At 43.9% G+C, this 26040-nt stretch overlaps 1 protein-coding gene across 1 annotated transcript in view; it reads right to left on the reverse strand.

The window, feature by feature from the left end:
- The window catches only part of BLTP3B (bridge-like lipid transfer protein family member 3B), a 349381-nt gene that overhangs the window by 165546 nt on the left and 157795 nt on the right, over positions 1-26040 (reverse strand). Inside the window, exons 10-11 of the mRNA XM_086918075.1 lie at positions 21261-21443; positions 2162-2274 (exon numbers count right to left, since the gene is read on the reverse strand). Coding sequence (XP_086774201.1) covers positions 2162-2274; positions 21261-21443 — 296 coding nt within the window. The remainder of the gene's footprint in view (positions 1-2161; positions 2275-21260; positions 21444-26040) is intronic.

Genomic DNA, 26040 nt, shown 5'->3' on the forward strand with positions numbered 1-26040 from the left:
CCGCTAAGGGTTTCAAAAAACTGTCCACATATTTACAAAGAGGCTCCAGGAGGGAGCCACATCCAGATATTATAGGCCGCCCTGGTGGTTTGTTGGGGTTCTTGTGGACCTTTGGTAAAGTGTAAATCGTGGGGATCCGTGGTTGGTCCACATTAAGGTAAGTATATTCTTTGTCTGTCAGGAAACCCATTTCCTTCCCTTTTTGGGTAAGTGTCCTGATTAGGTTTCTGATTTCAGGGGTGGGATTGATTCTGAGTGGTTGATAGCTGACTCCATCATTCAGCTGGGACTCAATCTCTTGTTTGTAGTCATTGACATCCATGATGACTATAGCTCCCCCTTTGTCGGCGGGTTTGATCACTAAAGTCTTATTGTTTTTCAGGTCATCAAGGGCGGTCCGTTCATTCTTGGTGATGTTTTGTTTCACATATTGTTTTATCCTGCATAGTTCGAGTACATCTTTCATAACCAGGCTTTCATAGGTTAGAATCCGATGGTTGACTATAGCGGTGTGGGGAGTGAAGGTTGATGGTGGTCGTAGATTCGTGAATGCTCTGGATGTATTCGGAGCTTTGTGTTGGAAGTGGTTTTTTAAGCGGATTTTGCGAAAGAACTTAGTCAGCTCAGTCTTAATGTTGAACAGATTCAAATGAGATGTCGGCACAAAAGACAGACCCTTGCTGAGAACCTGGATTTCATCCTTTGTCAGGATTTGATTGGATAGATTCATGATTGGGTTGTCTCTGCTTACCAGCGGTAGGTCTTCCTTCTGGTGTTGATCTCTCCATGGTTGTCTTGCTGGAATCGTACTTGCTTGTTCGTGTAGCCTTGTTGGCGCGAGTTGTCCCAGTTCTGTGTGTTCTGTCCCCTGGTAGGTCGTCTGTTCCAGTTTCCGCCTCGTCCTCGGGGGGGTCTCCAAGTGCCCTCCTCTAAAAAAGGTTGCTGTTGTCGGTTCTGAGGGTCTTGTGGAGGTTGGTACCATTATGTACTAGGGCGTTATAGGGTAGGATATGCCAATCACAGGGGTATCCCAATCCATAGTGTACCCTAGTGTATGTAGGTATTTTCATTGTATTTTAAGTGTGTCTCTTTCAGCATAGCACTGGCCCTGGGCCTGGTTAGGCAGAGCCCTGCGTCAGTCAGAGTCCGTTACCACCAGTACCAGTCAGCAAAAATTAGGGGGGGGGGCCCAGGGCACTGGGTGACTTTCCAACACCACTGCTTTAACTATATATTACCACAAAAATGTACAGAAAATATAACTAATCGTTCAGTGCATTACTACAAGGGCAGCACTCTAGTGTTTGGTAACTGTGGTGAACATGCTGCCTGACCATAAAAACAAGATTTTTTCAGGGAATATTCAAGAAGTACAATTTTAAGAACGCAAGAACTGTTTAACCCCTTCGATGCTGATGACGAGCTGAGCTAGTCATCAGCTACGGCGCTCGTATGCTGATGACGAGCTGAGCTCGTCATGTAACGCGGGTTTTCGAAAAACCCAGCACACAGCGGGAAAACTGCTAGCGCGCAAGGGGTTAATGAGCAAACATGGACAGTAGAATGGGCCCTGGATACCTAATGCCTCAGGTTATCTTCTCTACCAATGCAATCTACTACTACCTAAAATTATATGTAAAGTATTTGTATGTATTTAGATCATGGGAACCGGCCAGGCTCAGGAGGGTGTTTGCCTCACCTACTTACCTTTTCAGGACAGTTCATGCTGTAGTGTTCCCCCAACATTTAATGGCTTCTTTCAATAAACATCTGTTATTCAGCGCCAAGATGCCAATGGGTGAATGTGCATTTTACAAATACATGTTATGTTCTGCCATCAAAATAATAGCTACACTTAGACCACTTCACCCTTTATAAGTTCTCATCTCCTGTGTTAAGTTCTCTACCAATTAAATAAACATTCTACTGCAGTACAGATCACTTAACTGTACATCATCATGATTTCTTACGATCAATCCATGTCCTGTTAAAACTCACATGTTATTCTGAGATCCCACAATATAACCATTTAATTTATTTTAAGTTCTTCAAAAGATCCTGGCTTTCTAAGTCAAAAAACTGTTGTGACGCAGGCCAGAACAAGAATGTGATAATGAATACATTTATAGCATCAATCATTTTGGACCAATAAAGAAGGTACCTGAAAAATTGTGAAATCCGCAAGTTGAACCACAACAGAACTTGACATTAATTTCGCCTTTGGGGGTGGAGGAGGTGGAAGGAAGGAGCCAGAACTTGCTGTAGAGATCTTTTCTGTGAAAAATAAATTGTAAAAACCTTTTAAGGATCAAGGATTTAATGAATACATTTACAATTAGAAACCATATCTGGCAATACAAGTCTACTAGAAATCGTGCAGCTATCCAAGAAAAACAATGCTTCCAGTTGCACCCACTTTGCACATCAGCACTCACACTACTGGAATTCTGCGCACAATGGCAGCCACCCTGGGGCCTTCAATGAAGTCTATTGTTCAAAATGTACATAAACACCGAAACAATATATGTTTTGTACACATATGAGATAAAAGATGTTCAAATGCATTTAGATACCAATAATATAGCATGACGGAGTGTTAGAGGCGAATCTAGATATCCTTCCTAAAATTAAGAGCGATTGCCCAATTAAACGTTCTTGGATACAGGGGAGATATAGGAGAAAAGAAATTAAATTCCCAGATGCAGGGGACTTCAGGTAGTTAGATAATGCACCCTTTGAAAGATGAACTAATTCACAGTCTCCAGATGCACCCGCTCTCTGATCCATGAAGCTGCAAGATTGACCGCTAATTACCACAGGAGCTGCACCTGAGGCCAAGACACCCTGCAGGGAAATAGCCTGCTAACACTCTAGGGAGGTGCTGTGTGGAGGGGCTGCTGTTGTTCTCTTTTACAATCCAGGTATCAGGCACCTGAAGCAACAAGGCACTGCAGGCAGAGGGAAATTTTAACTTTGTGATCAAACTCTGATCCCTCATTGGGCTGTAAGAATCTAGAAAAAAAAGTGTGCACAGTTGATGCCTCGCCAGCCCTTTCAGTAGTAAGTATGAAGACTATCAGTAGAGGTTGTGTGTAATACCCCTGTCAAGGTACAGTTTACTGGGAAATTTCTTCAGCAATTCCTGAAGTTTTTGAACACTGCATCAGAAATATATTCTTTTACGTGCTGTGGCCAGTTGATATTTTAAGGGCAGTTTTCTTATCAAACTGAAACGATTGTTTAATTAGCTATAAACCAATGTCTTACACACAGGAAGAAATTTATAAATGTAACAGATACAGGCAAGGTGGGAAACGAAATAGGTAATGAAGCGAGTCAAGTGGACGACTTAGAGCACAGCTTTCCAAACTTTTCATGTTGGTGACACACCTTTTTGTGAAATTTGTTTCAAAGACACTGTAACGCGAGCTAGCACAGCGAGCTGGCTCGAATCACCCACAACCCCACACACACAACCCCCCACACACACATCCCCACACACACGCACACACACCCAAACACACACACACACATACAACCCACACACACATCCCCACACACACACACACAGCTACACACACACACCCACACACACACCCACACACACACACACACCCACACACCCCCCACACACCACCACACACACCCCTCCACACACACACAACCCACCCCCCACACACACAACCCACCTCACCTCCACAACCCCACACACACACACAACCCCACACACACATCCCCACACACACACAGCTACACAGACACCCCCCACACACACCCCCGCACACACACCACCCCACACACAACCCCACACACAATCCCACACACACACATCCCTCCACACACACACACACACACACAACCCACCCCACACACACACAACCCACCCCACCCCCACAACCCCCCCCATACACAACCCCCCACACACACATCCCAACACAGACACACAGCTACACACCCCCCACACGCACCCCCTCCCCCCACACACCCACACCCCACACACATCCACCCCCAGATAATGTACATATGTTTGTATAGATCTGAAGAAAACCCACATGGTTGGTAACAGAGCATGAACAGGAGATTTGCACATTTGTGATATTACATTTTATATATTTACAATCACGTTACATTCCACACATATTTACAATTTTATGCACAGTGAGGTCAACTAATTTGCCCAGAATCACACATTTTAAAGTCGAATGCCCTGGTTGAACACTTCCAGAACGCTGATCATAGCCCTGATGAACTTTGCTGGCTGAACCTGGAAAAGGCCTCTCTGGGCCCAAGGTGTGGAAATATGGGATGCATACTAGATGTGAGGGAATGCAAATGCATGTCACTTCTTGACACCATCAATAATGGCCTTAAGGGATCTGAAGTCAGCCATGCCCAACTAGCGTGTCTCTCGCATGAATGAGTAGCCACACACACGTGTATTGGTATTTTGGCAAATATTCACATAATACAGTGCATTAACATCATCGTGGTTTATCAACCTTTACTCTGATATGTAGACAAGATACAATGTTTTCCTCCCTGACTGTATTCATGTATTTTGAAATGCTAATAGTGTGTAATATAGCAAGTATTTGTGCACTTGTATTTGCTATGATTTTGCCTCCCTCCGAGGAGTGGATACAACTCAATGATGTAATTTATTTTGTAGCATTCTGGATGTAATCATGTTTGTTTCAGAATGCACATTGATAACACATGCTATGCAAACAAGAAACAACAGTTTCCTCCTTGACTATATCCCGACTGTATCCGTGTATTTTGACCGGTAGAAATGCTATTACTGCGTAGTATGGCAATTATTTCTGCACCAGCATTCGCTGTGTTTATATAATGGAACAATTTTTATAATCATTCGGTATGTAAATACATTTTTAACACAATGCGCATTTTAAAACACGGATTACTCCCAAATAGCTGGATTAATATCCCCCAGCCCCCCTCCGTCGTGTGTGTCAGCCCCAGCTCAGACGGCTCCCGGGCACACACACAGCCGCACCCGAGCACTTCACAGGTCTTTAAAAGACCACTTAACGTGCTAATAAGGCTTTATTATCCATATTAGAGCCCCTGCTGCGCCATTCTGCCTGTTGCTGGAAGGCCCGCGGGGGTGATCTAAACAGCATGCTGATCGCGCGACACACCTACCCATGGGGCGCGACACAGTAACGTGTCGCGCCACACAGTTTGGAAAGCTGTGACTTAGAGCCTAGACAAAAAGGAAGTATGGAAGTTCCTCCTTCCTTTGAAGAGAATAAAATATGTGAGTAGAGCGATTAGGTTTATATGGTGAGAAAAAGTAACATTTTGATGCAGTGCCCCAACAGGCTGTGCCAAAAGGACAAGGCTCTGCAATATGAAGGGCCAAATTGTTGAGCCGTGAAGTTATGATGGTTACCACTTGTAAGACATACACAATTCTTTCCTGTTTAACATTAGACATGACTTAAAGAAAAGTTTTGCCATGGTATGTCCAGGAGCAGTAGCATTGCATTCATGGCAGATCTCTGCAGGAGCACCAAGTGGCATTAGAAGATAAGAAAAGACCATCCCTTGTAAGAGCTACAGATGGTTCAGAATTGACTCCCTTCTGGTTATACGCGAAAATAAGAGCAGTGCAAATTATTTTTTAATTAGATCGAGATTATTTAATTGGATGTAGCTATTTTTGCAATGATATCGAAATCTCTGTTGCTAATAGCACCAGATCCAACTAGTCCGTGAAAGAATCAGTACATTTAATTATGCATAATGTTTGCAGAATTCTCCCAGGAAGAAGTACTAAGTGTAAAACATGATGAAGAGAAAATAAGCAGTGGGAGAAACAAACCTAGAGTTATCAAAGTGGTAATTCCATGTGATTTGGTGAGGTTGTGATTTCAGAGGATTATCAACATTATGTAGCTACATTTAGACCTTCAGCAGCATCTGAATATTTGAGTTAGTGATATGTCAAAAGATAATGAGACACTGAATAGGAAGGTGCATACTTTTACCCTTAAAGAACAAGAGTGAGTTCCATTCTTATTCTTGAAAAGAAGAAAATGAGATTTTCACTACTCTACTCATTGCAGGCAAAGCAACAATATGACATTTAAATTATCGTTACCTAGAGGATTCCTGAGGCGGAAAGCGAGAATCATAGTTTAGCTGTTTTAACTATATTTGCTTTTAAATCTTACCTCACTTCTGTTACTCTGTTCGCACGACTCCACATTCATCCCCGCAGCCGATTAGGTGCTGCTCGAGGACTCAGGAAGGATTTCCCTGCTCACTTCTCCAGGCGCCATCTTGGGGGGAATGTGGGTCGGCGGGCTCGTGGTTTGTGCACCACCTGCCCTCATAGCATAAAAGCCGGGTCAGGACGCCCGCGCACATACCTAGAGGATTCCTGAGGCGGAAAGCCGGGAATCATAGTTTAGCTGTTTTAACTATATTTGCTTTTAAATCTTACCTCACTTCCGTCACTCTGTTCGCACGACTCCACGTTCATCACCACAGTCGATTAGGTGCTGCTCTGGGAATCAGGAAGGATTTCTCTGCTCACTACCATCTTGGGGGGGAATCTGAGTCGGCGGGCTAGTTGTTTGTGCTCCACCTGCCCTCATAGCATAAAATTACCTCACCGTCTCGTACGTGGAGCGGACACGCGCAGCGGGCGCACCAAAGGCAATCCCGTCTGCGCCCGTCCGTGCTAGACTGAGCCGGGAGGCGGGAACTGCTGTCCAATTTGCACCTGAGGCTTCATCGGCTGCCCTTCTTACATATACGGGAGAAGTATTATATGAGATAAGAGCCATGGCTTATGGCAGGCAAGAGCTGACACATACCTGTCTTACTAAACTCCCGACTGTATTAGAAGGCCCTGTCACATGTAAGACATGTAAGTTTCAGTGTTTTCCGGATATGGTTTGTTCAAATGATTGTTCTAATGACCTTTTTCAAACTCATAATAGCCCAATTTACATATTATGTAACGCCAGATCCCTTGCGAAATATTTTATTGAAATCTGGGATATGATTTCTATTTACTCCCCAGATGTATGCTTTATAACTGAAACATGGTTAGCCCCCTCCAATTGTCCATCGATTAACTTAGCAATACCCGATAATTACAAATGTATCCACTTAGATAGAGGGGAAAGATAGGAGGAGGCATTGGGTTAGCTTTTAAATAGAACTGAGAATCTTTAGAGTTACCATGTCACCCTCGGAGACTTGGGATGGAGCTTTACTCTATCGGCCACCTGGACCGAAAACAAATGTTGTCAATTATTTGACGGAATTTATCGCCATGCAGGTCTTGGCCTCCAGTAATTTAATTTTACTGGGGGATTTTAATCTTCATGGAGAAGACTCGACGAATCCAGATGTAATGTAGCTGATCTCCAGTCTGAGTGACATGGGCTTATCACAACAGGTGTTTGGACCCACCCACTGTGCAGGTCATACGCTAGATCTCATTTTCACAAATATGGAACAGTTAAAGTGTCATCCCCCCACTCACTCTGACTTGGACAGATCATTGTATGATCTTATTCACTCTTTTGCATCAAACTGGTGCTATTCATATGAAGCCCTTGAATCCATCAAAGATACAGAGGTGTAGGCCTTGGCAGAAACTTACTTTGGAAGCATTTGATGAGACATTTCCACTCTATAATAAGGATTTTGGGCAAAACCACCAGGATACATCTGATATGTTGGCCAGTTTCAATTTAGCTCTGGTAAAGACATTAGATGCAGTTATTCCTGAGTGTAAGAGGAACATGGCCACCCAACGGAAATCGGCCCCCTGGTATTTAGGCAACTTGAAAATCAATAAGTCATTGTGTAATGCTTTAGAGAGACGATGGAGAAGATCCAAAAATGGTGTTGATAAACAAAGCTATAAATTAGCTCTGTCCCATTACCATCGAAAATTTAAAATTGCTAGATGTTCGTATATTCGAATCAAATAGAACAAGCCAGCAATTCCTCTAAAGTACTGTTCAACATTGTCAAGGACTTTGCATCACCTCAAGCATGCAAACAGTCGTCATTAGACTCGCAGGAGCTCTGTGATTCATTAGTGAATTTATTTCAAAATAAAATCTCTTTCATCTTTGCCAACTTTCCCATCACAAGTACAAATTACATCAGATCTACCAAGGATCAGGATGTCCTCACGATATCTCCTGCCTGCCATATTAAGCAGTTTGAAACTATTTCGCTGGAGGATATACGTAATCTACTATTGGCAGCTAAAACTGGATCACCCGGTGACATATGTTCTCCTAACATTATGGCCCTTCTTTCCCCTGTCTGTGCTCCGAATATCCCGAAAATGTTCAATTCCTCTATCTTAACTGGCTCAATTCCAGTTGCATGGAAAGAAGCCTGTGTTCGGCAAATTCTTAAGAAACACACAGCCGATCCTCAGGTTTTAAGCAATTACAGACCAATATCTTTCCTGCCTTTGCTGGGTGGGTAAAACATTGGAAACTGTAGTAAATAAACTCAGCCACTATCTAGAATCTAACGGCATTCTTGACACTTCACAGTCGGTATTCCGCCCGGTCTTTAGCACGGAGACAGCCATATTGGCGGTCACAGATTCAATAAGACGAACACTTGATGATGGTGGGTCCGTGATACTTATCCTCTTGGACCTCTCCGCAGCATTCAATACCATTTCTCATTGACTGCTTGTGGAGGGGCTACGGGAGTGTGGTATAGAGGGTCTAGCTGAAAAACTTCCTATCAGACAGAGGGTACCGCAGGGCTCATGTTTCAGCCCAACTCTCTTCAATGTGTATATGGCTCCCTTGGCTAAGATTGTCCAACCATTTGGGTTTGAGATAGTATCGTATGCAGACGATACTCAGCTGATATTCTCAATAGGATCTAACCCAACTGACGAGAGACTGCGCTTCTCGGCGGGAATGCTTGCCGTTTCAAAATGGATGACAGAATCTTGCCTCCAACTCAATCCAGAAAAAACAGAGCTTATGTTCATTGGAAGAGCCACTAACATCTGTATGGCCGACTGGTGACCATCCAAGTTGGGTGTGGCTCCCAATCCTTCCTCCTCGGTAAAAAGCTTGGGAATACAATTGGATTATAAATTGACCATGAAAGACAATATCAAGAATATTACTGGCTCTTGTTATTACAGCCTTCGCCTACTACGTAGGATACTCCCCTTCCTGCCAATAGAACATCACAGAACGGTGGTCCAGGCGGTGGTTGTGAGCTGCCTCGACCACAGGAATGCGCTACTGGCAGAGTGGGTGAAACTATGCTAGCCAAACTTCAAGTTATCCAAAATACTGCAGCGAGGATGGTCCTAAACCGTCCCCCAGGATCACCATCACTTCCCTTGCTCAGAGAGATTCACTGGCTTTCAGTGAAAAAAAAGATCTTTCTTTAAGATCTGTTGCCTCACTTTAGAAGCAATTAACGAAATGGGTCCTGGTTATTTGCAAAATAAGCTCTGTAAGTAGATACCCAGGTGTAATCTTAGGTCAAACTCGCTGGCAATCCTGAAGATCCCCCGTATTCGTCGTAGCAGCACAGGTGGCAAAGCTTTTTCATATATTGCTCCTATGTATTGGAATTCGCTACCAGAGGCCTTGCGTAAATCCACCTTCCATTTGGTTTTTAGAAAACAATTTAAAGCTTTCTTGTTCTAAATTTTGTGTCTGATACTGTTGCCCATCGTTAGACCTTTTCTTTGGTTATCTTCTAGGTAAGCAGTGAGATGCCCCTGGGTGAGTCATGCGCTATACAAGAGTCCACTAACATAACCTAACATAACATTGCCCTCAGTAACCGAGCTGTTAGATCGAGCATTGAGAGCTAGTGTCTTCTGCAAATTCGATCTAACAGTAACCTATAATCTTGTAAGAACTCAAGAAACAGCTGACATGTGAAACAAGGACGCATTAGCAAACGGGTCTTGAGATGTTTTCAAGTGACACTGCACAAAACAGATGAATCCTACCTTTCTGGGTGGATAATGGAGCATAAACTACCATGAACAAATCAAAGGAAAAGAATATAGTTACAGCTTAAAAAAAATATTTCATTAAAATGTATTATCAGAAAGACTAATTTACAAGAAAATAAATACAAATAAAAGAATGTATTTACATTATCCTAAATACATTTACATATGCAAATTTGATGGAAAGACAAAGTATATTATTATGAAGGAGCACAGAACATGGAAATAAACAAACAATTAATTTAAAGAAAAGTCCTTGGGATTCCACACTAACCCTCTAAGTTTACCTACAGTGAGCCCATTGCCTCCAAAAAGAACACAAGACTCTAGAGCCTAATAAAAATATGAGCATTCTTGGATAGGAACCCACAGGATGCATGTGCCTGATGAGGCTTGAGTAGGCAGAGATTGTAATAGGGTGTAAGAAGAAGGCTGTTACAAACTATGTGGCAAGGTTCGCAGAGGGTTAGTACTCCCATATGTCAGTACTCCAAGGCCTGAGGAGGCATGGCATATCATTTTCTCAGTGAGGAATCGGTAACACAAATGAGTCAGAGGGGTATAGAGGGGAGAGGACAGATGGAGTGCCTGAAGAAACACTGGTTGTTCTAGGCAGGGCAATTGTTGGTTTGGCCTGCCTGTGGGATATCCAAGGGTGTACGAATGGGTACGGAATGGAGAAAGGTGTCAGAGATGGCGTAGGCTAAGAGCGGGGGGCAGAGGTCTGTCCAGAGGGTTTACATATTCAGGACTTAGACAGTTAAGCTTCAAAAGCAAAATAAAGTAAGAAAATGCTAGAGCAGCCCATCATACTGGGAAATCTGTAGAAAAAGCTCAAGAAAAAAAGAACATTTCTTTTGAGTGAAGTTTCATATTTTTAGATAGTGACAGCAAAATGTGCACTACAATACACTGCAAGATGAGCAGATTTAGGTAATTAGTGCTGTCGTCTTTAAGCTTCATTTTTAGGATATGGGAAGTTTGATACCTCCTTTCTGCTGCACCTGGAAGATATAGGAGAAATGGAGATAATATTACCCGGAGAGAAAGCAACAGTGTTAATATTTGGGAATAAGGCAACAGGCTTAATAATAAGGCTGGAGCAATGGAATGTGAAGCATCATGAGCACGACAAGAAGTTAATAAATGAATGGAGCAAAAGGGATTCAAGTTCCTTGTATAAGATTTTTAAAGCAAGGACTTGGGAAACATGGGGTGATAATAAAGTGAAGGAAAGAAAAAATATACTTCAGTATGAAGAGCATTTTTTTAAAGTGGGACTCAAATATAGACAAGTGATGGTTAAGGAACCATGGGAATAAAGACGTTTAGAAGCAATACTTGAGAACTAAACTGGACCGTTGCTTCTATTGGCTTTGTAAGACCAAGTTTCAAATTGTGCTGCTGCACCTGCGAACAGTCATGGTGTAGCAAAAATTATAGTAGTTGACTTAACAGTAACGCAGAGAATCTGAAGGGATCTAAAGAACGTATGTATGGCATCCGGGGATTTGACTTCAAGACAGGCTGCAGGGATTGGAGAATGTTCTCTGCAGTCTTACAGAGGAACTTTCACAGCCTGGCCCCTCTGCACCCGATCCACAGAAACGATGAGCTCCTTTCTCAGACAACCTTTATATGGCTGGGTACTCGGAGAGGCTACATATCAAAAAAACTGGATCAGATCTGTGTGCCCTGAGCCATGGTATTTATCCAGTCTTTGTCGTACTCAACAAGCAAAGTTACGACAAACTCCAAGAGTTAACGTGTCCAGATCTCTCAATTGAGCAGAGTTGGTGACATACCAGGTCACACTGCTAAATTCAGGACTGGGGCTATACACTGAAGCTGGAAAAAAACACATGTATGCCGTTCACCAACTTAGTTCGTTAAGGCAGTTACAAGCCCATGTGAGGTGGGTGCAGTGACAGATCGACCTCTTACAGTGCTCAGCACCAGAGGCAAATCACTCTCTGCACCCATGGCAGAAATCCAACTGTGCACTTTGGTGAGCGACTGACACAATCAGCAGCCAGGAGGTAGGTTTTTTGTAACCTGTGCCTCAAAATGAAAACCTGCAGTCTGCCCTAGTCAAGGGAAGACTTATTGTGCCTTGCACGCTGCAGTAAACCCCTCAGATCAGCTGCACATGGGTGGTGAAACATGCTCTGCTTTGTGCTGTACACTCTGAAAGCATTGTAATTTCCTGTGACTGGCCACATTCAGGCTATAGAGCTTCTGTGCACTGTCAGGAGAGAATACCTGCAACTAGGTCCAGTGAACAAAAGTTTTGGAAGTTTTCTATTCGTCACATGGACCTGGTAAGAGTCGATACTAAATTTTCAATCAATCTATTAAGTCCTTGCTACTCTGATCATCCACTAAAAGTATATCGTATGGTATTAATGTTATAAAAGGTATAAAGATCTAGTTGGTTGGTCCACATGCATTATTTATTTAGTGCTGCATAGCACAGATGAGGTTGTGAAGCATGGCACAATGTATTAGATTCAGCGTGTACTTCAGGGTACCTGGTAGAGAGAGTGTTATTTGTACTGTGGGCCGCATGGGACATGCTGATTTGGGTATGGTTTAAATGATGTGGTAAAAGCAAGATGACCCTTATGTCACTTTGCAGCATCACAGGGTGTACCGAGCAGCGTGAGAATCGATGCACTTGCATATTTAGGTACATATCAACTCTAGTGGGAAAGTATTAATTGCTGAAACCAGCAAAAATATGTAGATGTGTTCAAGTTTGGTCCTCTCAGTTGCATAATACATCACACTCATTGGAGAGACTATTACACTAGAAGTGATAGAGCTCCCACCCATTGACATGGCTGTTAAATCACCATGGGAGAGCTTTTGAGTGTACCCAAGAGCAACAGAGGGCCAACGCATTGGAGGTGCTGTTAAGCCGTCAAACGTTATATTGAGTAGACTCAAAGCGACAAAGGACCAACCCACGGGGGTGCTTTAAACTCCCAAAGAAGTGCTACATTGAGACCAGCCTGGGTCAAGGGGGTCGAGGGGAGAAAGTGTTCTGGCCCAGGCTCTTTTTCCAGATCCTTACATTCAGAAACAGTAAAGACACAACAGGAACACATTCTTCACTTTACACTCTTAACCTGGATATCTGGGCTGAACATCATGGCAAAGATAGGGTTAAATCGGAAAAGGATATGGCGAGCAGTGGCCTTGAGGGCCTACAGGGTCAGAACTGGAAAGCACTGGGGGCAATGGGCAGGCTCTAGATATCAACCACAGATGGGTATAGCAAGGTAAGGTACTATAAGGAAGTCTCATAATGCAGCATGTCAACAAAGATTCAGACACTTTAAAACTGACAAATCCCAACCCCAGTGCATGTACTTCGTGAAATACAATGAGCTTCATCTGAATTACTCTGGCTTGTGAAGAGGTTACTGTTTAGCTCATTTAGGCTCCTTACAAGTACAGATCTCTCTTTCTCTTGTTGCAATCTCTGTGATCCTCAATGATCAGACTAAGCACTTTATTAAACTATAATGATGAAAAGTCCCTAGAGCCTTGGTACTCTGAGGAGTGAAGGTAACGTTCCAAAATAAGACAAAGAGCATCACTTAGATGCTTTTGTCTTCAAGGACCAGAGAGAAGCTGATTACTGACTAGGGCCTGTGGTAGTCTGAATACTGTGCAAGTGCAAGTCAACAAAAAATAAGGATGTGCTGCATCCTCAAAATACATACATCCAAAGCAGCAGAATTCATGTATTACTCTTGCCTCCACCACAAAATACTTAGTAATGCACAGTAATCCTGCCACTACTAGATCTAACACTGTTGTTGAGAGACCCAAGCGGAGGCCTAGACTCTTCAGTTTAGTGCTTCCAAGAAAATGACAATGTCTCCTAAGATTTTCAAACATGGTGATAAATACAGTACATTTTTATTCTTGCACTATATCTCAGGGCATAGTTTATCCATATTCGGTTATTTTATCAGCAACCGGGTGCATGCACATATGCACCTAGGTTACAGGGACATGTCACTAAGGGCTTGTTGGCTGAGACTCCTAATCACAATTATTATTAGTGTTGCAGTTTTTTGGCTTTTTTTAAACGCTCTTCAGCAACACATTATTTATTCAGGTAAGTTAGTGCAGTCTAATCCTTACAGATTTGCTATTTTCAGGGTTGATAAATAGAACGAGAACAAAGTAGAGTTTGAAAGAAAGAAATGCGTTACTTATCTTTAACTGCAGTTATCCAGTATTGGTATCTCATAATTCACATGCCTAAATCATTCCCCGTCGTCGGGATGGGAGTCCCCGGTACATAAATAAAGTAATGTCCCATTAGACATATAGAGTAATAGGCCAAAGGCCTTACATTAGTAATATATCCATGTCCTCAAACTCTAGAGAAGAGCCAATCAGCTATCACCACCCTCTGGAGCCTTCCTGGAAGGAGCTCTAGTCCCTCAAATTGTCATAAGGATAGTGCTAAGTAGGTGTATCGTTGAGAGAGCTAGATGAGCCCTTCCAGGGGAGGTGGGTGGGTTGCATGTAAATCTATGAAAGATACCAATACTGGATAACTGCAGTTACAGGTAAGTAACGCATTTCTTATCCAGTATTAGGGCATCTTTCATAGATTCACATGCCTGAATCAGAGTAGTAAGCAAGGATAAGCACAATTTGGATGGTACAGCATATATGAATTCACCAGATAATAACATATCAATGTGAAATATAGAAAGTACCAAATTGTAATCAAGGAAAGCATTAAGGAGTACAATAGAGAAATGTGTGTATAAAAGAAAGGATGGTGGGATGAAAAGGAAGAGTCACCTGTATCGAAATAGATGACGTAGTACTGCTTGTCCCATTGCAGCATCCTTGATGAGTTCCGTATCCAAGCAGTAATGCTTGGTAAATGTATGTAGCATCTTCCAAGTTGCCGCTCTGCAAATGTCTGTAATAGGCACACCTGCAAAGAGTGCCATGGAGGTAGACATCGCCCTAGTAGAGTGGGCTCGGACCTTGGAACATAGGGGCTGCCCCGCTTGCTGGTGACAGAAAGTAATAGCTGCAGAGATCCAGCGAGAGATACTTTGTTTAGTGAGTGGAAGACCTTTTCTATGTTGACTGTAAGCCACAAAGAGTTGGTTGGACTTGCGGAAAGTCTTTGTCTTGTCAATGTAAAATTTTAGGCAGCATTTAAGATCCAGAGAATGCAGAGTTCTTTCTGCCATTGTGTGAGGATTTGGAAAAAAGGACCAAAAGACTATAGGTTTATTGAGATGGAAGTCTGACGGGACCTTAGGCACAAACTTAGGATTTGTTCGTAGTATAACCCTGTCGTGTTTGAACTGAAGGAAAGGGTCTTGAAATGAAAAGGCCTGAAGCTCACTAACTCGCCTCGCTGAGGTAAGGGCCAGAAGGAGCAACGTTTTCCAGGAAAGCTACTTAAGATCAGCTCTGTGTATCGGCTCAAAAAGATGTTTCATGAGCTGAGCAAGAACTGTGTTGAGTTGGCAAGTAGGAGGTAAAGTCTTTACAGGAGGAAATGTACTTAACAGGCCTTTCAGAAATTGTTTCATCAACCTGTTAGACCAAAGAGAAGGGCCTGCAGAGGATCTTCTGAACCGGGATATTGCTGCCAAGTGAACTTTAATGAAAGCGTGAGCAAGACTTGAATTCACCAGATGGAGAAGGTAAGGCAATATTTGTTCTGGAGAAGATGAAAGAGGGTGTATCTTTTTTGACTTGCACCAGATGCAGAACCTATTCCATTTTAAGGAGTATTTTTTGTTAGTACTGTCCGCTCGAGCCCGAGCAAGAACTGCTCTACAGTCTGGAGGTATGTCTAGGTCCTGAAATTCCCTGAACTCAGGAGCCAAGCGGATAATCTGAGAGATGCTGGATCTGGATGCTGGACTTGTTGGTGGTTTATTGTGAGAAGAGAGGAAAACGGTTTCACTGGATCAGCGGTTCCAGGGAGAGAAGTTGAAGCTCCATGAACCAATGTTGGTGTGGCCAAGCTGGAGCTATCAGAATGAGGGTGCAAGGCACTGCTTTCAATTTTCTGAGAACCCTGGGAATCAGTAGAAACGGTGGAAAAGCGTATGCAAAGACGTTGCTCTATGCGATCGAAAATACATACCCTAGAGATCCCTTCTGGGGACGCCAGCTTGTGAAGTGTTGGCATTTGCTGTTTTGCTTGGTAGCGAACAGATCCAGGAGAGGGGTACCCCATTGAGAGAGAGTATGCAGTTGAAAGTCCGCTGATTCAACTCCCATTCGTGACACGCCACCTGTTGTCTGCTCAGAGAGTCGGCCAGAACGTTGTCTGTTCCTGGGACGTACTCTGCCCGAAGAGAAATGTTGTGAAGGAGCAACCAGTTCCAGATTTTTTGCGACTCGTGAGAGAGTGTTAGAGAGTGAGTTCCCCGTGCTTGTTTAGATAGTGCATTGTCGTGGTATTGTCCGTCCGCACGAGCACTAGAGAATTTCTGATCCTTGGCAGGAATGCCAGAAGAGCGAGATAGACAGCTTGCAGTTCGAGGAGATTTATGTGGAGTTTTCTTTCGGAAGGGAACCACTTCCCACATCTGTTGTGATTGTATGCGGCGAAGCTGGAAGCAAGAAAGGCTAGCCTTGAGAAGGTTCTGAGGGCAAATCCACCACCTTAGAGCCTTGACCATTTGAGGGGTCACTTGGATGACATCTTCGACTGAACCTGTACATTGGACCCATTGAGCTGATAGCACCTCTTGAAGAGGGCGCATGTGAAGATGACAGTGTGGAACTAGTAGAATGCATGAAGACATCATCCCGAGCAGGAATTTGAAGAGGCGCACTGTTAAAGACTTCTTGGATCGTATGCGAATTGCCAAGGAAAGAAGCTTGTCTTTTCGCTCCTGTGATGGAAAAGCTTTCTTCTGGGTCATGGTGAGAGTAGCACCCAGGAAAGTTATACGCTGTGAAGGCTGGAGGACAGACTTGTTCCGATTCAGAGTGAGCCCCAAACGATCGAAAAGCTGTAGACAGGCGTAGGAAGTCCTGGACGCACTTTCTCGAGAGGGTGCTTTGACAAGCCAGTCGTCCAGATATGGAAAGACCTGATGGTGTTGTTGTCTGAGATATGGGGCTACTGGAGAGAGGCATTTTGTAAAAATGTGTGGCGCTAATTTGAGTCCGAACGGTAGGACACGGCATTGGAAGTGTCTTCCCGCTAATGCAAATCTCAAAAATTTCTTGTGATTCCGGTGGATAGGGATGTGAAAATAGGCATCCTGACGATCCACAGACACCATGTAGTCGTCCGCATTGAGAAGTTGTAGTACTACCTGGATGGTAACCATATGAAATTACTGCTTTTTAAAGAATTTGTTGAGGCTTCTCAGGTCTAAGATTGGTCTCCATTTCTTCTCCTTTTTGTGTACTAGGAAAAAACGGGAGTAAGATCCTTTCCCCCGTTGACAAAGAGGATCCCTTTCTATGGCTCCCTTCTGGAGCATTAGTGAAATCTCCCGGAATAGAATACGTAGATTTTTGTGAAGCATAGGTCGAGGAGGGGTTATGGGAGGAATTTAACACCTTCCATGCTATGGCTTTTCCCCTCCTGTGCTGGAAAAGCTCGAAAGGCATTATTTCATGACAAGCTCACCTTGTCATAAGCACAGCTCCAGTGTGCTTCATGACGAGCTGAGCTCGTCATGAGCATGGAAGAGGTTAAGTGAACTCTAGTAAATGACCGAATTGAACTAATTGCAGAATCAAAAGGTCCGTTGTGATTTGTTTCCAATTTTGTAGGAAATGGGAAATTCTTCCTCCAACTGTTGAGGGTGGAGATGAAATGGAGACTAGCGGTAGTGAAAGGTCATTGTCGCCGAGCAGCGCCCTTCTGTTGACCACCTTTGCCACGAAAGGGGGATTTAGTATAGGATGACTGTCGTTGCGGACGCTGCTGGTATTGTGGCCGATACTGTTGACTAGAAGAGTAGGAAGATCGGTTTTGGCAATCACCCCTTGTAGAGGATTGTCCTCTTCCTCTTGAGCCACGAAAAGGCGGATTCTTGAGTTTGAAGGGTGCCCAAAGCTTTGGCTGTGTCAGTATCCTTTTTTATACCTTGAAGAGCTTCATCAACGTAAGTTCCGAAAAGAAGCTGGCCATCGTAGGGCATGTCCAAAATTTTTGTTTGCACTTCCGGTCAGAATGAGGTTGCCTTTAACCAGCCCTGGCGTCATAGTACAGCTGAGCCAGCTAGTTGGCGAAATCCAGTAGAGGCGATATCCATCACGCAATCTATTACCTTGGATGCAGAACGTTCGCCCTCAAGCAAGATATTTTTTGCTTCTTCTTTTGAAACATCTGGCAAGGCCGCGAGATATGGAGCGATGTCTGTCCACATCTGCCTGTTATAGTGTCCTAACAGTGTAAAGGAATTGGATGCACGCACTGTTAATGCCGACATTGACGAGAAACATTTCCCAATTTTATCAAGCCGTCGACCTTCCTTGTCTGGAGGAGTGGCTAGTGGAACAGAAGTATTTCTTTGATTTTCATTGAGCAACCTGTGAGATGACAGAGTCTAGTTTAGGATGTCCTGTTAGGCAAGCTGGAGCAGTATCTGGAGCTCTGTATTTCTTATCCCGACGAGGCAAATCTGGGGTCACCAAGGAAGGGCTATGCATTATTTTAACACCCTGATCCCATACGTAATCTATAATGGGTATAGATCTCACCGATTTCTTATAAGGCTCCTTAAAATCATATAGGATACCGATCTTGCTGGTGTAATGGTATAGGTATTTGGAAACGTTGTGCCGCTCTTTCCACTATGTTGTGAAATCCCCCAATGTCTTCAGGAGGCGAGTCAGCCTGAGTAGGCACGGGAGAAGCAGGACAAGGAATTACATAGTGGTCCCACTCATCATGAGTAGACTGGGAATCATGAAGATCCCCTTCCTCATGTGGATCCTCCTCCTCATCATCTGTGGAAGGCGGAGGTGGTGAAATGACAGGCACCGGCTGTAGATTTAAAGGTGGAAGCTGCGGTCTTGGTGGTGGAGATACAGCTGGAGGTGGAGACTTTGCAGAGGTAGGGAATCTATGCTTATAGTCCGTAATGAGGAATTGCAGTTCGGAAATCAAAGATGCTGATAGACAAACCATGAGAGGTGGAGGCGGATGGTATTTTTCAGGATAAACTGTCTGATCGTCCTGTTATTGGTCCTCATAGTCCGAACTGTCTTGATACTTCATTTTAAGTTCAGATGGGCTTGTCGCTGTCCTAAACATACTGCCCTCATCAGAATCCACTTCCTCTAAGAGGTGAGCTGGAGGCAATGACTGGACCTTACTAGGGGAAGTCAGGGCCGGTATCAAAGTACGTTTCGTGATTTTGAGATGGACGTACGTACTTTTCAGATTGGAATCAGTCGTCGTCCTCGAGCCCGTCGATGGTGTAGTCGTCGACGGTGAAGCGCCGACGGGCACCATGGTCGATGGAGTTCCTGTCAACGGAGCCGTCGTCATCGACGGAGGTTTCGACGACGATGGAGTGGATGTCGACGGGACAGTCTTCGTCGACGAAGTAGTCGTCGACAAAGTCATCGGCGATCGTAGCGTCGATGGTTGTTTGGACGTCGACAATGACTTTTTTATCTTTATCGTCGACGAAACAGACCTACTGGCTGTCGACGATGGAGTCGTCGACATCGACGTAGATAGTGAAGAAGAGGCGACAGGGGTGGAAACAGTCTTCGTCGACGAGGTTACACCCAAGGCTGTAGACGTGATTTCCTCGTCGTTGAAGCAACCGTCGACGAGGTCGTCGTCGACGGAGTGGAAGAAGCTTTTTAAAGGTGTGAAGAATCTCCTGAGGAGAAACCTTTGCTGGTAGAGCCTTGGGTTGTACCTCTGAAGACTTTTTGTGTGTCTTCTTTTGAGGTGCCTGCGACCAAGGGCCTGGAGAAGCCACCCTTGGTCTTTTCTGAGAGGACTTGGAAGATATGGAAGAGTCCTCACTTTCCTCAGAAGACCCTGGTTGGTCTTTGTCTTTAAGCCTCTGTTTAGTGAGCAGGCACTAATCTGACAGAGCACACCTATCGTAGGAATATCTCAAAAACTTGATACACCCGAGTGCAATACCCTTCTTCATACATTTAAGCCTCTGCAGCCAAATTACGAGGCGCCCCTCCCGATCTTTGAGGATCTTTGAAGAAAAGGTACAACATACTTTGCAGTCCTTTGAAGAATGATCCGGATAAAGGCAGTAGAGACAATCCTTGTGATGGTCATCCACATGAAGCCTCTTTTTACCACAGGAAGCACAAGGCCTAAAAAGGCCTTTCTTAGGAGTATCTGCCATGAAGAACTTGAGAACTTCACCCAGAAGATTGAATTATGATGTAAGAAACACTGGAAATCCAGAAATGAGGAAAGCTGAGCAGAGCTCAGAGGAGACTCCCTTAGCACGACGTGCGGTAGAAAATCTGAGGGACTAGAGCTCCTTCCAGGAAGGTTCCAGAGGGTGGTGATAGCTGATAATTGATTTGTTATTATCTGGTGAATTCATATATGCTGTACCATCCAAATTGTGCTTATCATTGCTTACTACTCTGATTCAGGCATGTGAATCTCTGAAAGATGCCCTAATACTGGATAAGAAATGCGTTACTTACCTGTAACTGTAGTTATCCAGTATTGGTATCTTTCATAGATTCACATGCAACCCACCCACCTCCCCTGGAAGGGCTCATCTAGCTCTCTCAGTAATACACCTACTTACCACTATCCTTATGACAATTTGAGGGACTAGAGCTCCTCGCAGGAAGGTTCCGCAGGTGGTGATAGCTGATTGGCTCTTCTCTAGAGTTTGGTCCTTTTTACAAAAGGACATGGATATGTTACTAATGTAAGGCCTTTGGCCTATTACTCTATATGTCTAATGGGACATTACTTTATTTATGTACCGGGGACTCCCATCCAGACGACGGGGAATTATTCAGGCATGTGAATCTATGAAAGATGCATTAATACTAGGTAAATTCCTAAGCTTTTGTACAATGAAACTACCCATAATATGTAAAGAGTATAACTACTGTGAATCAATTTTCATTCATGTATGTGCAAAATATGAAATATAATCTACTCTCCAATTTATCACGATCTCTAGAACTTTCATGCAAACTAGTATGAAACATGTTTAACAATTTAATATCGCCTTTTTGCACATTTGTTCAGTTACTAGAGGATACATACCTGTGGTTGTGTGCAGTGGAGAGCCTTGGGGTGGTGACCTTGCTGGTGACCCTGCTTCGTGATCTTTTACAGCCTGTTTTAACATATCCACATTACAGTTGAACTCGTCCAATAGTTCTTTCGTCCAGCCACATCTGGTTTTAATGGCATCACCATAATGCATCCAGTGGCAGCAACTGTACCCTGTAAAGAAACAAATAAAATGAAGACAAGGTAAACTAACTTAATATACCTATGTTGGGGGGACTTCAGCCACCCTGAGGAATGGGGAATAGAGCTGATGCAATCTCCCTATGCCTACAAAATGTTTAACATAACCAGATTCTCTTCAAATGCACTCCAATGCCTTTGCGCCAAGTTTGTGCTACATACGATTGCACCAAATCCACTCAACCCTGCAATGCTAAATTAAAAATGCTTGGGTAACAAACAATTTCAAGGGAAATTTCTCTATAACGTGTTGTGCCTTCTCCATTAATCTTCTAGGTAAGATGCCCTTGTTGGGATGAGAAAGTCCTTCGCATTGTAATGAATGTGTTCCCCTGCCCTGAGTGGCCCAACTATACTGTTGTCTAAATCCCTAATGCTGATTTTTGTTATCATAGGCAAACAGGCATTATGCGTCGTGTGCGCCATGTCATAGGCCTGTCTCATGGATTGCTGTTGTTGGACTGGGAGGGTGCCAAAATAACTACTCTCATAGTGATGAAAGGCTACTGTCTTTACCAGGAGTTACTCAGAAAAAGCGCAGTGGTGGCAGCATACTGTGTAGTGGTCAGTAGGTGAACTGGTCCTTAACCCACAATTGACCAACATTGATTTGGTTTGTAGTGCTGCACTGTGCATGTGTGATGTGCATGTGCTAGGTTTATGTGCGCCTGTGAATGATACAATACAGGAATACTGCAGTGCTCTGTGTTTGACACATGCATGTGCATGGTATATGTGTACCTGTGAGTGACACAGTACATGAAAGATATAGTGATGCGCAGTACGAGTATGTTGTGCATATGTGCTGGGTAAATGTGTGCCTGTTAATGGAAAAATACATGAAGAATGTAGCGCTGTGCAGTGATTGTATGTTATATGCATGTGTTGGGTGTATGGGAGCCTGCGATTGGTACAATACATGGCTGCCTGGCTTCCATTTTGGAAGACCCAGGCCTGCATGGTGAAACATGATGAGAGGAGGTAGAGGAATCCCCCCCCTTGATTTGTCTATTTTTTAAATTGTTTTTATAAATGTCCGGATACAATACACAGCTCAGACATTTTACACCCGGTATTGTACATTATTTTAGGTCCATATCTCCTGCTTTCAGGGTGTGTTGTAATACAGCAATGCATTTTATAACATCTATTGCAATTACTACATATGCTGTGGCGTGTGATGGCTACCCCAGCTCTCCGTACCGTAGCAAGTGTCTATTCATCTATTTGTATAGACCTTAAGTACTGCATGAGCTGGGCCCAAAAGTCTTTAGGGTGAGATGCTTCCAGTAATTGTTCTGCATAGTTTTCTAATTGCTCTTTGCCGTAAATCATGTCAGTGATCCAATTTTTGAGGTGTGGTGTGGTGTCTGCCTACTTCCCCATTTCATGGCTCTTCTTCTCTTGGCCAGGATTAATGCCACAGCTAGCAATTAAGTCTCCCAATCTGTTTAATTTTGCGTGTCCCCAGTAGCCAAACTTGTGGTGTGTTGGGTATTTGCTCAGCCAACATTTGTGTCTGGGTGCTTGTCACTGTTTGCCACTAAGGTTGAATTTGTGGATATCACAGGCATGTGTTGTCCTCACAAATGCCATATTTATGTAGCTGAGCTGTGAATAATATATTTGTTGTAAAAATTTAAAGTGAATGATTCGTAGGTTGCAATTAGATGTGAGCATTTGTGTGAGTGCACAGCTGTATCCCCAGTCTTCTTTGGACAGTGGGCCGCCTTATGTGTCCTCCCATCTTTGTAGAGCCTGTTCTCTAAATTGTTCCTGCTGGGCTGCATTATAGAGGTTCCTTACAAGACGTTGGTGTGAAAGTGATGTTAGGAGTATTAGTAGAACTTTATGTGTTGGCGGTTCGCTGGGAAATGTGGCGTAAATATCTCTTACTGCCGTCGAAAGTAAGCAAATAGCTTTAGTGGTGTGCGATGTGCCACTTCAATCTGTGATATGACCTGGCTACTGGGGAATACATCCCCCATTGTGCACATACCCATATCACACAGCAGCTTTAGCACGTTGTTCTCTTGTATTACTGTTATTTGGGGATGTTATCGTAGTGGCAAAACTGGGGCATATGGGAGCTTGTTGGCTTGTTTTGTCAACATGTACCATGCTGCAGACGTGCTGCGTGCTGGGTTGATTCGGCTCTTGGGGTGTACTGTTTCGGCTCTAGTAGAAGAGTGATAAGGGGAGTTGGATGGGCACTTTCATTTTCCACTGCTATGTAGTGTATATGTGCATGCAGGTGTATCCTATAGTGCATGTTGCGCTTGAGAGCAGTAGTAATAGAGTTGTAAGTCTGGAGCTCGAAAGCCCCCTTGCATGTATGGCCTGGTCAGCTCTTTCCATCCCACTCTTGGCTGTTTACCTGACCATGTAAGCTTAGTAATGCATGTGCACAGTTTTATAAAAAAAACTGTTGTGCGAGCACACCCTGTATGTTTGTGAATAAATAAAGAAAGCGAGGCAGCACTACCATCTTTTGTATAGCAATTCTGTCAGCCAGTGATAGTGGCAGCCTAATCCATCCATCCACTTGGCTTTCCAGTTTTGTAAGGGCCTTGCCATAGTTGTCGCGTATTACCAACTCTGGGTCCTGGTGTATCTATACCCCTAAGTATTTTACCGCATCTGGTCGCCACTGCAATGGGTAGTCTAATTGGGGTTGTTTTGTAGTAGGTTTCAACATGATTACCATGGACTTAGTCCAGTTTATACTTAGCCCCGATTAGTGCTCAATCGTATGTATTCCCTTATTCATTGATTTAAATTATCTCCTGGGTGGCGGGTTTATAAAACCATATCGTCCACATAAGGGGATATGCTCACAGGCTGTAGTGGAAACTGTAGTGCTGCGTTTGAGTGTTTTTGCCGGATTTTGCATGCCAAGGGTTCAAGTGCCAGAAGGAATAGTAGTGGGGAGAGTGGGCACCCCTGTCGCGTTCCACTGTAAATATGTATAGGGTCAGCCGTAATGCCATTGATCCAGAGTCTCGCACATGGTTCTGTGTATAGTAGTTTTATCCAGCGCAGGAACGGATGTTGCAATTCCATCCTCATCAAGACGGAAAACATGAATGGCCACTCCACTGAATCAGATGCTTTAGCTGCATCCAATAAGGCCGCTGCTGCTGGTGTGTTTGGGTGTAATTGATGGAACAGTGCTTAGATAGTTCGTAGGTTGTGCGTCGTTGACCGTGTTGGAATAAATCCAGACTCGTCTGGCAGGACCAATTTCTGCATTAAGGGTCGCATTCGTAGTGCTATAATTGTAGCTAATATTTTGGCATCCAGGTTGATGGTGACAGTGGGCGATGCAAATCACATGGAGTCGAATCTTTTTCTGGTTTAAGTAGTGTGATTAGCAGGGCCTCCCGCAGTGATGGTGGGGGGAGTCCCCTCCTCATATGCTTCCGAATACATCGCTGTTAAGTGGGGTGTAAGCAAGTCACTATATTCTTCATGAAATTCACCGGCAGGCCATCTGTCCCCGGGGCTTTATTGTTTGGGAGGGATATAATGGCTTCTTTTAATTTGTCTTCGGTTATAGGGTGACTAAAGTATTCCTGGTGCTCATTAGCGAGCCAGACTAGGGCTATAGCATCTAGACACTTGTTTATATCCTCCTCAGAGGTGGATGCCTGTGCAGAGTATAATCATGCTTAATATTCAGAGAAGCAGTCTATAATGAAGGGTGTATCATAATATGGGGTGTCCTGCGCGTCTACGATTTGGGTGATATGTGAGGCGGGCATGATGTATGTATCCTACTTGCCAGTGTGCGACCTGGGCATACTCCCTCCCCATAGTTCCACATCATATATCTGCGTGACGTATATTTCGTTTCACTATCTGCAAATTTGTGATGAGTGTTCAGTTTGTTTCTAATTTCTGTGAGCAGTGCAGGGTTTAGAGTTCGAGCATATTCAGTTTCTAACATTTTTATATCCTTTTCTGTTTTGCTTATCTGCTGCCGTATATCTTTCAACATCTCTACATGTTTGCCTATGCAAAACCCACAAATTCTCACTTCAAAATCTTCCCATAGTATTAGGGCACTATCATCTGTTCCTGCATTGTGCGCAAAGTACTTTGTGATAGCCTGTCTCAGCTCAGTCCGAAACACCAGGTCTAGCATCGCGGATGTATGTAGGTGCCATGTGAACTGTCTAGGAGTATTTTTTGGGGAGCGCACTCACCAAACGAACAGGCACGTGGTCAGATAAAGTCTTGGGGATATGTTTCGCAGACTCTGTCCATGTACTCTTGATTTGTGTATTGCTGCCTCCCTGTAAGCCGGGGGACACACACTGTAGAGGAGGAGAGCCAGGCTCCCCTACCACACTTCAAAGGGTGCTCTTTGATTGGGAGGCAGGTCACAAGAAGGGGCCCAGGCACATCTCAGGAAGGAGATAGGGCTCACACTGGAATCATAAAGAGAAGGGCTGTGGCCCTGAGCTAGCCTTTTGATACACATATCACTGTGGCTGTCATCTATGTGTCAATGGCTAGTCCCTCCCATGGCCTTTGTTGTGGGTGTCAGCTTTGGAGTCACTACTGC

Source organism: Lissotriton vulgaris, chromosome 1_1 (assembly GCF_964263255.1).
Source record: "Lissotriton vulgaris chromosome 1_1, aLisVul1.2, whole genome shotgun sequence".
NCBI lineage: Eukaryota > Metazoa > Chordata > Amphibia > Caudata > Salamandridae > Lissotriton > Lissotriton vulgaris.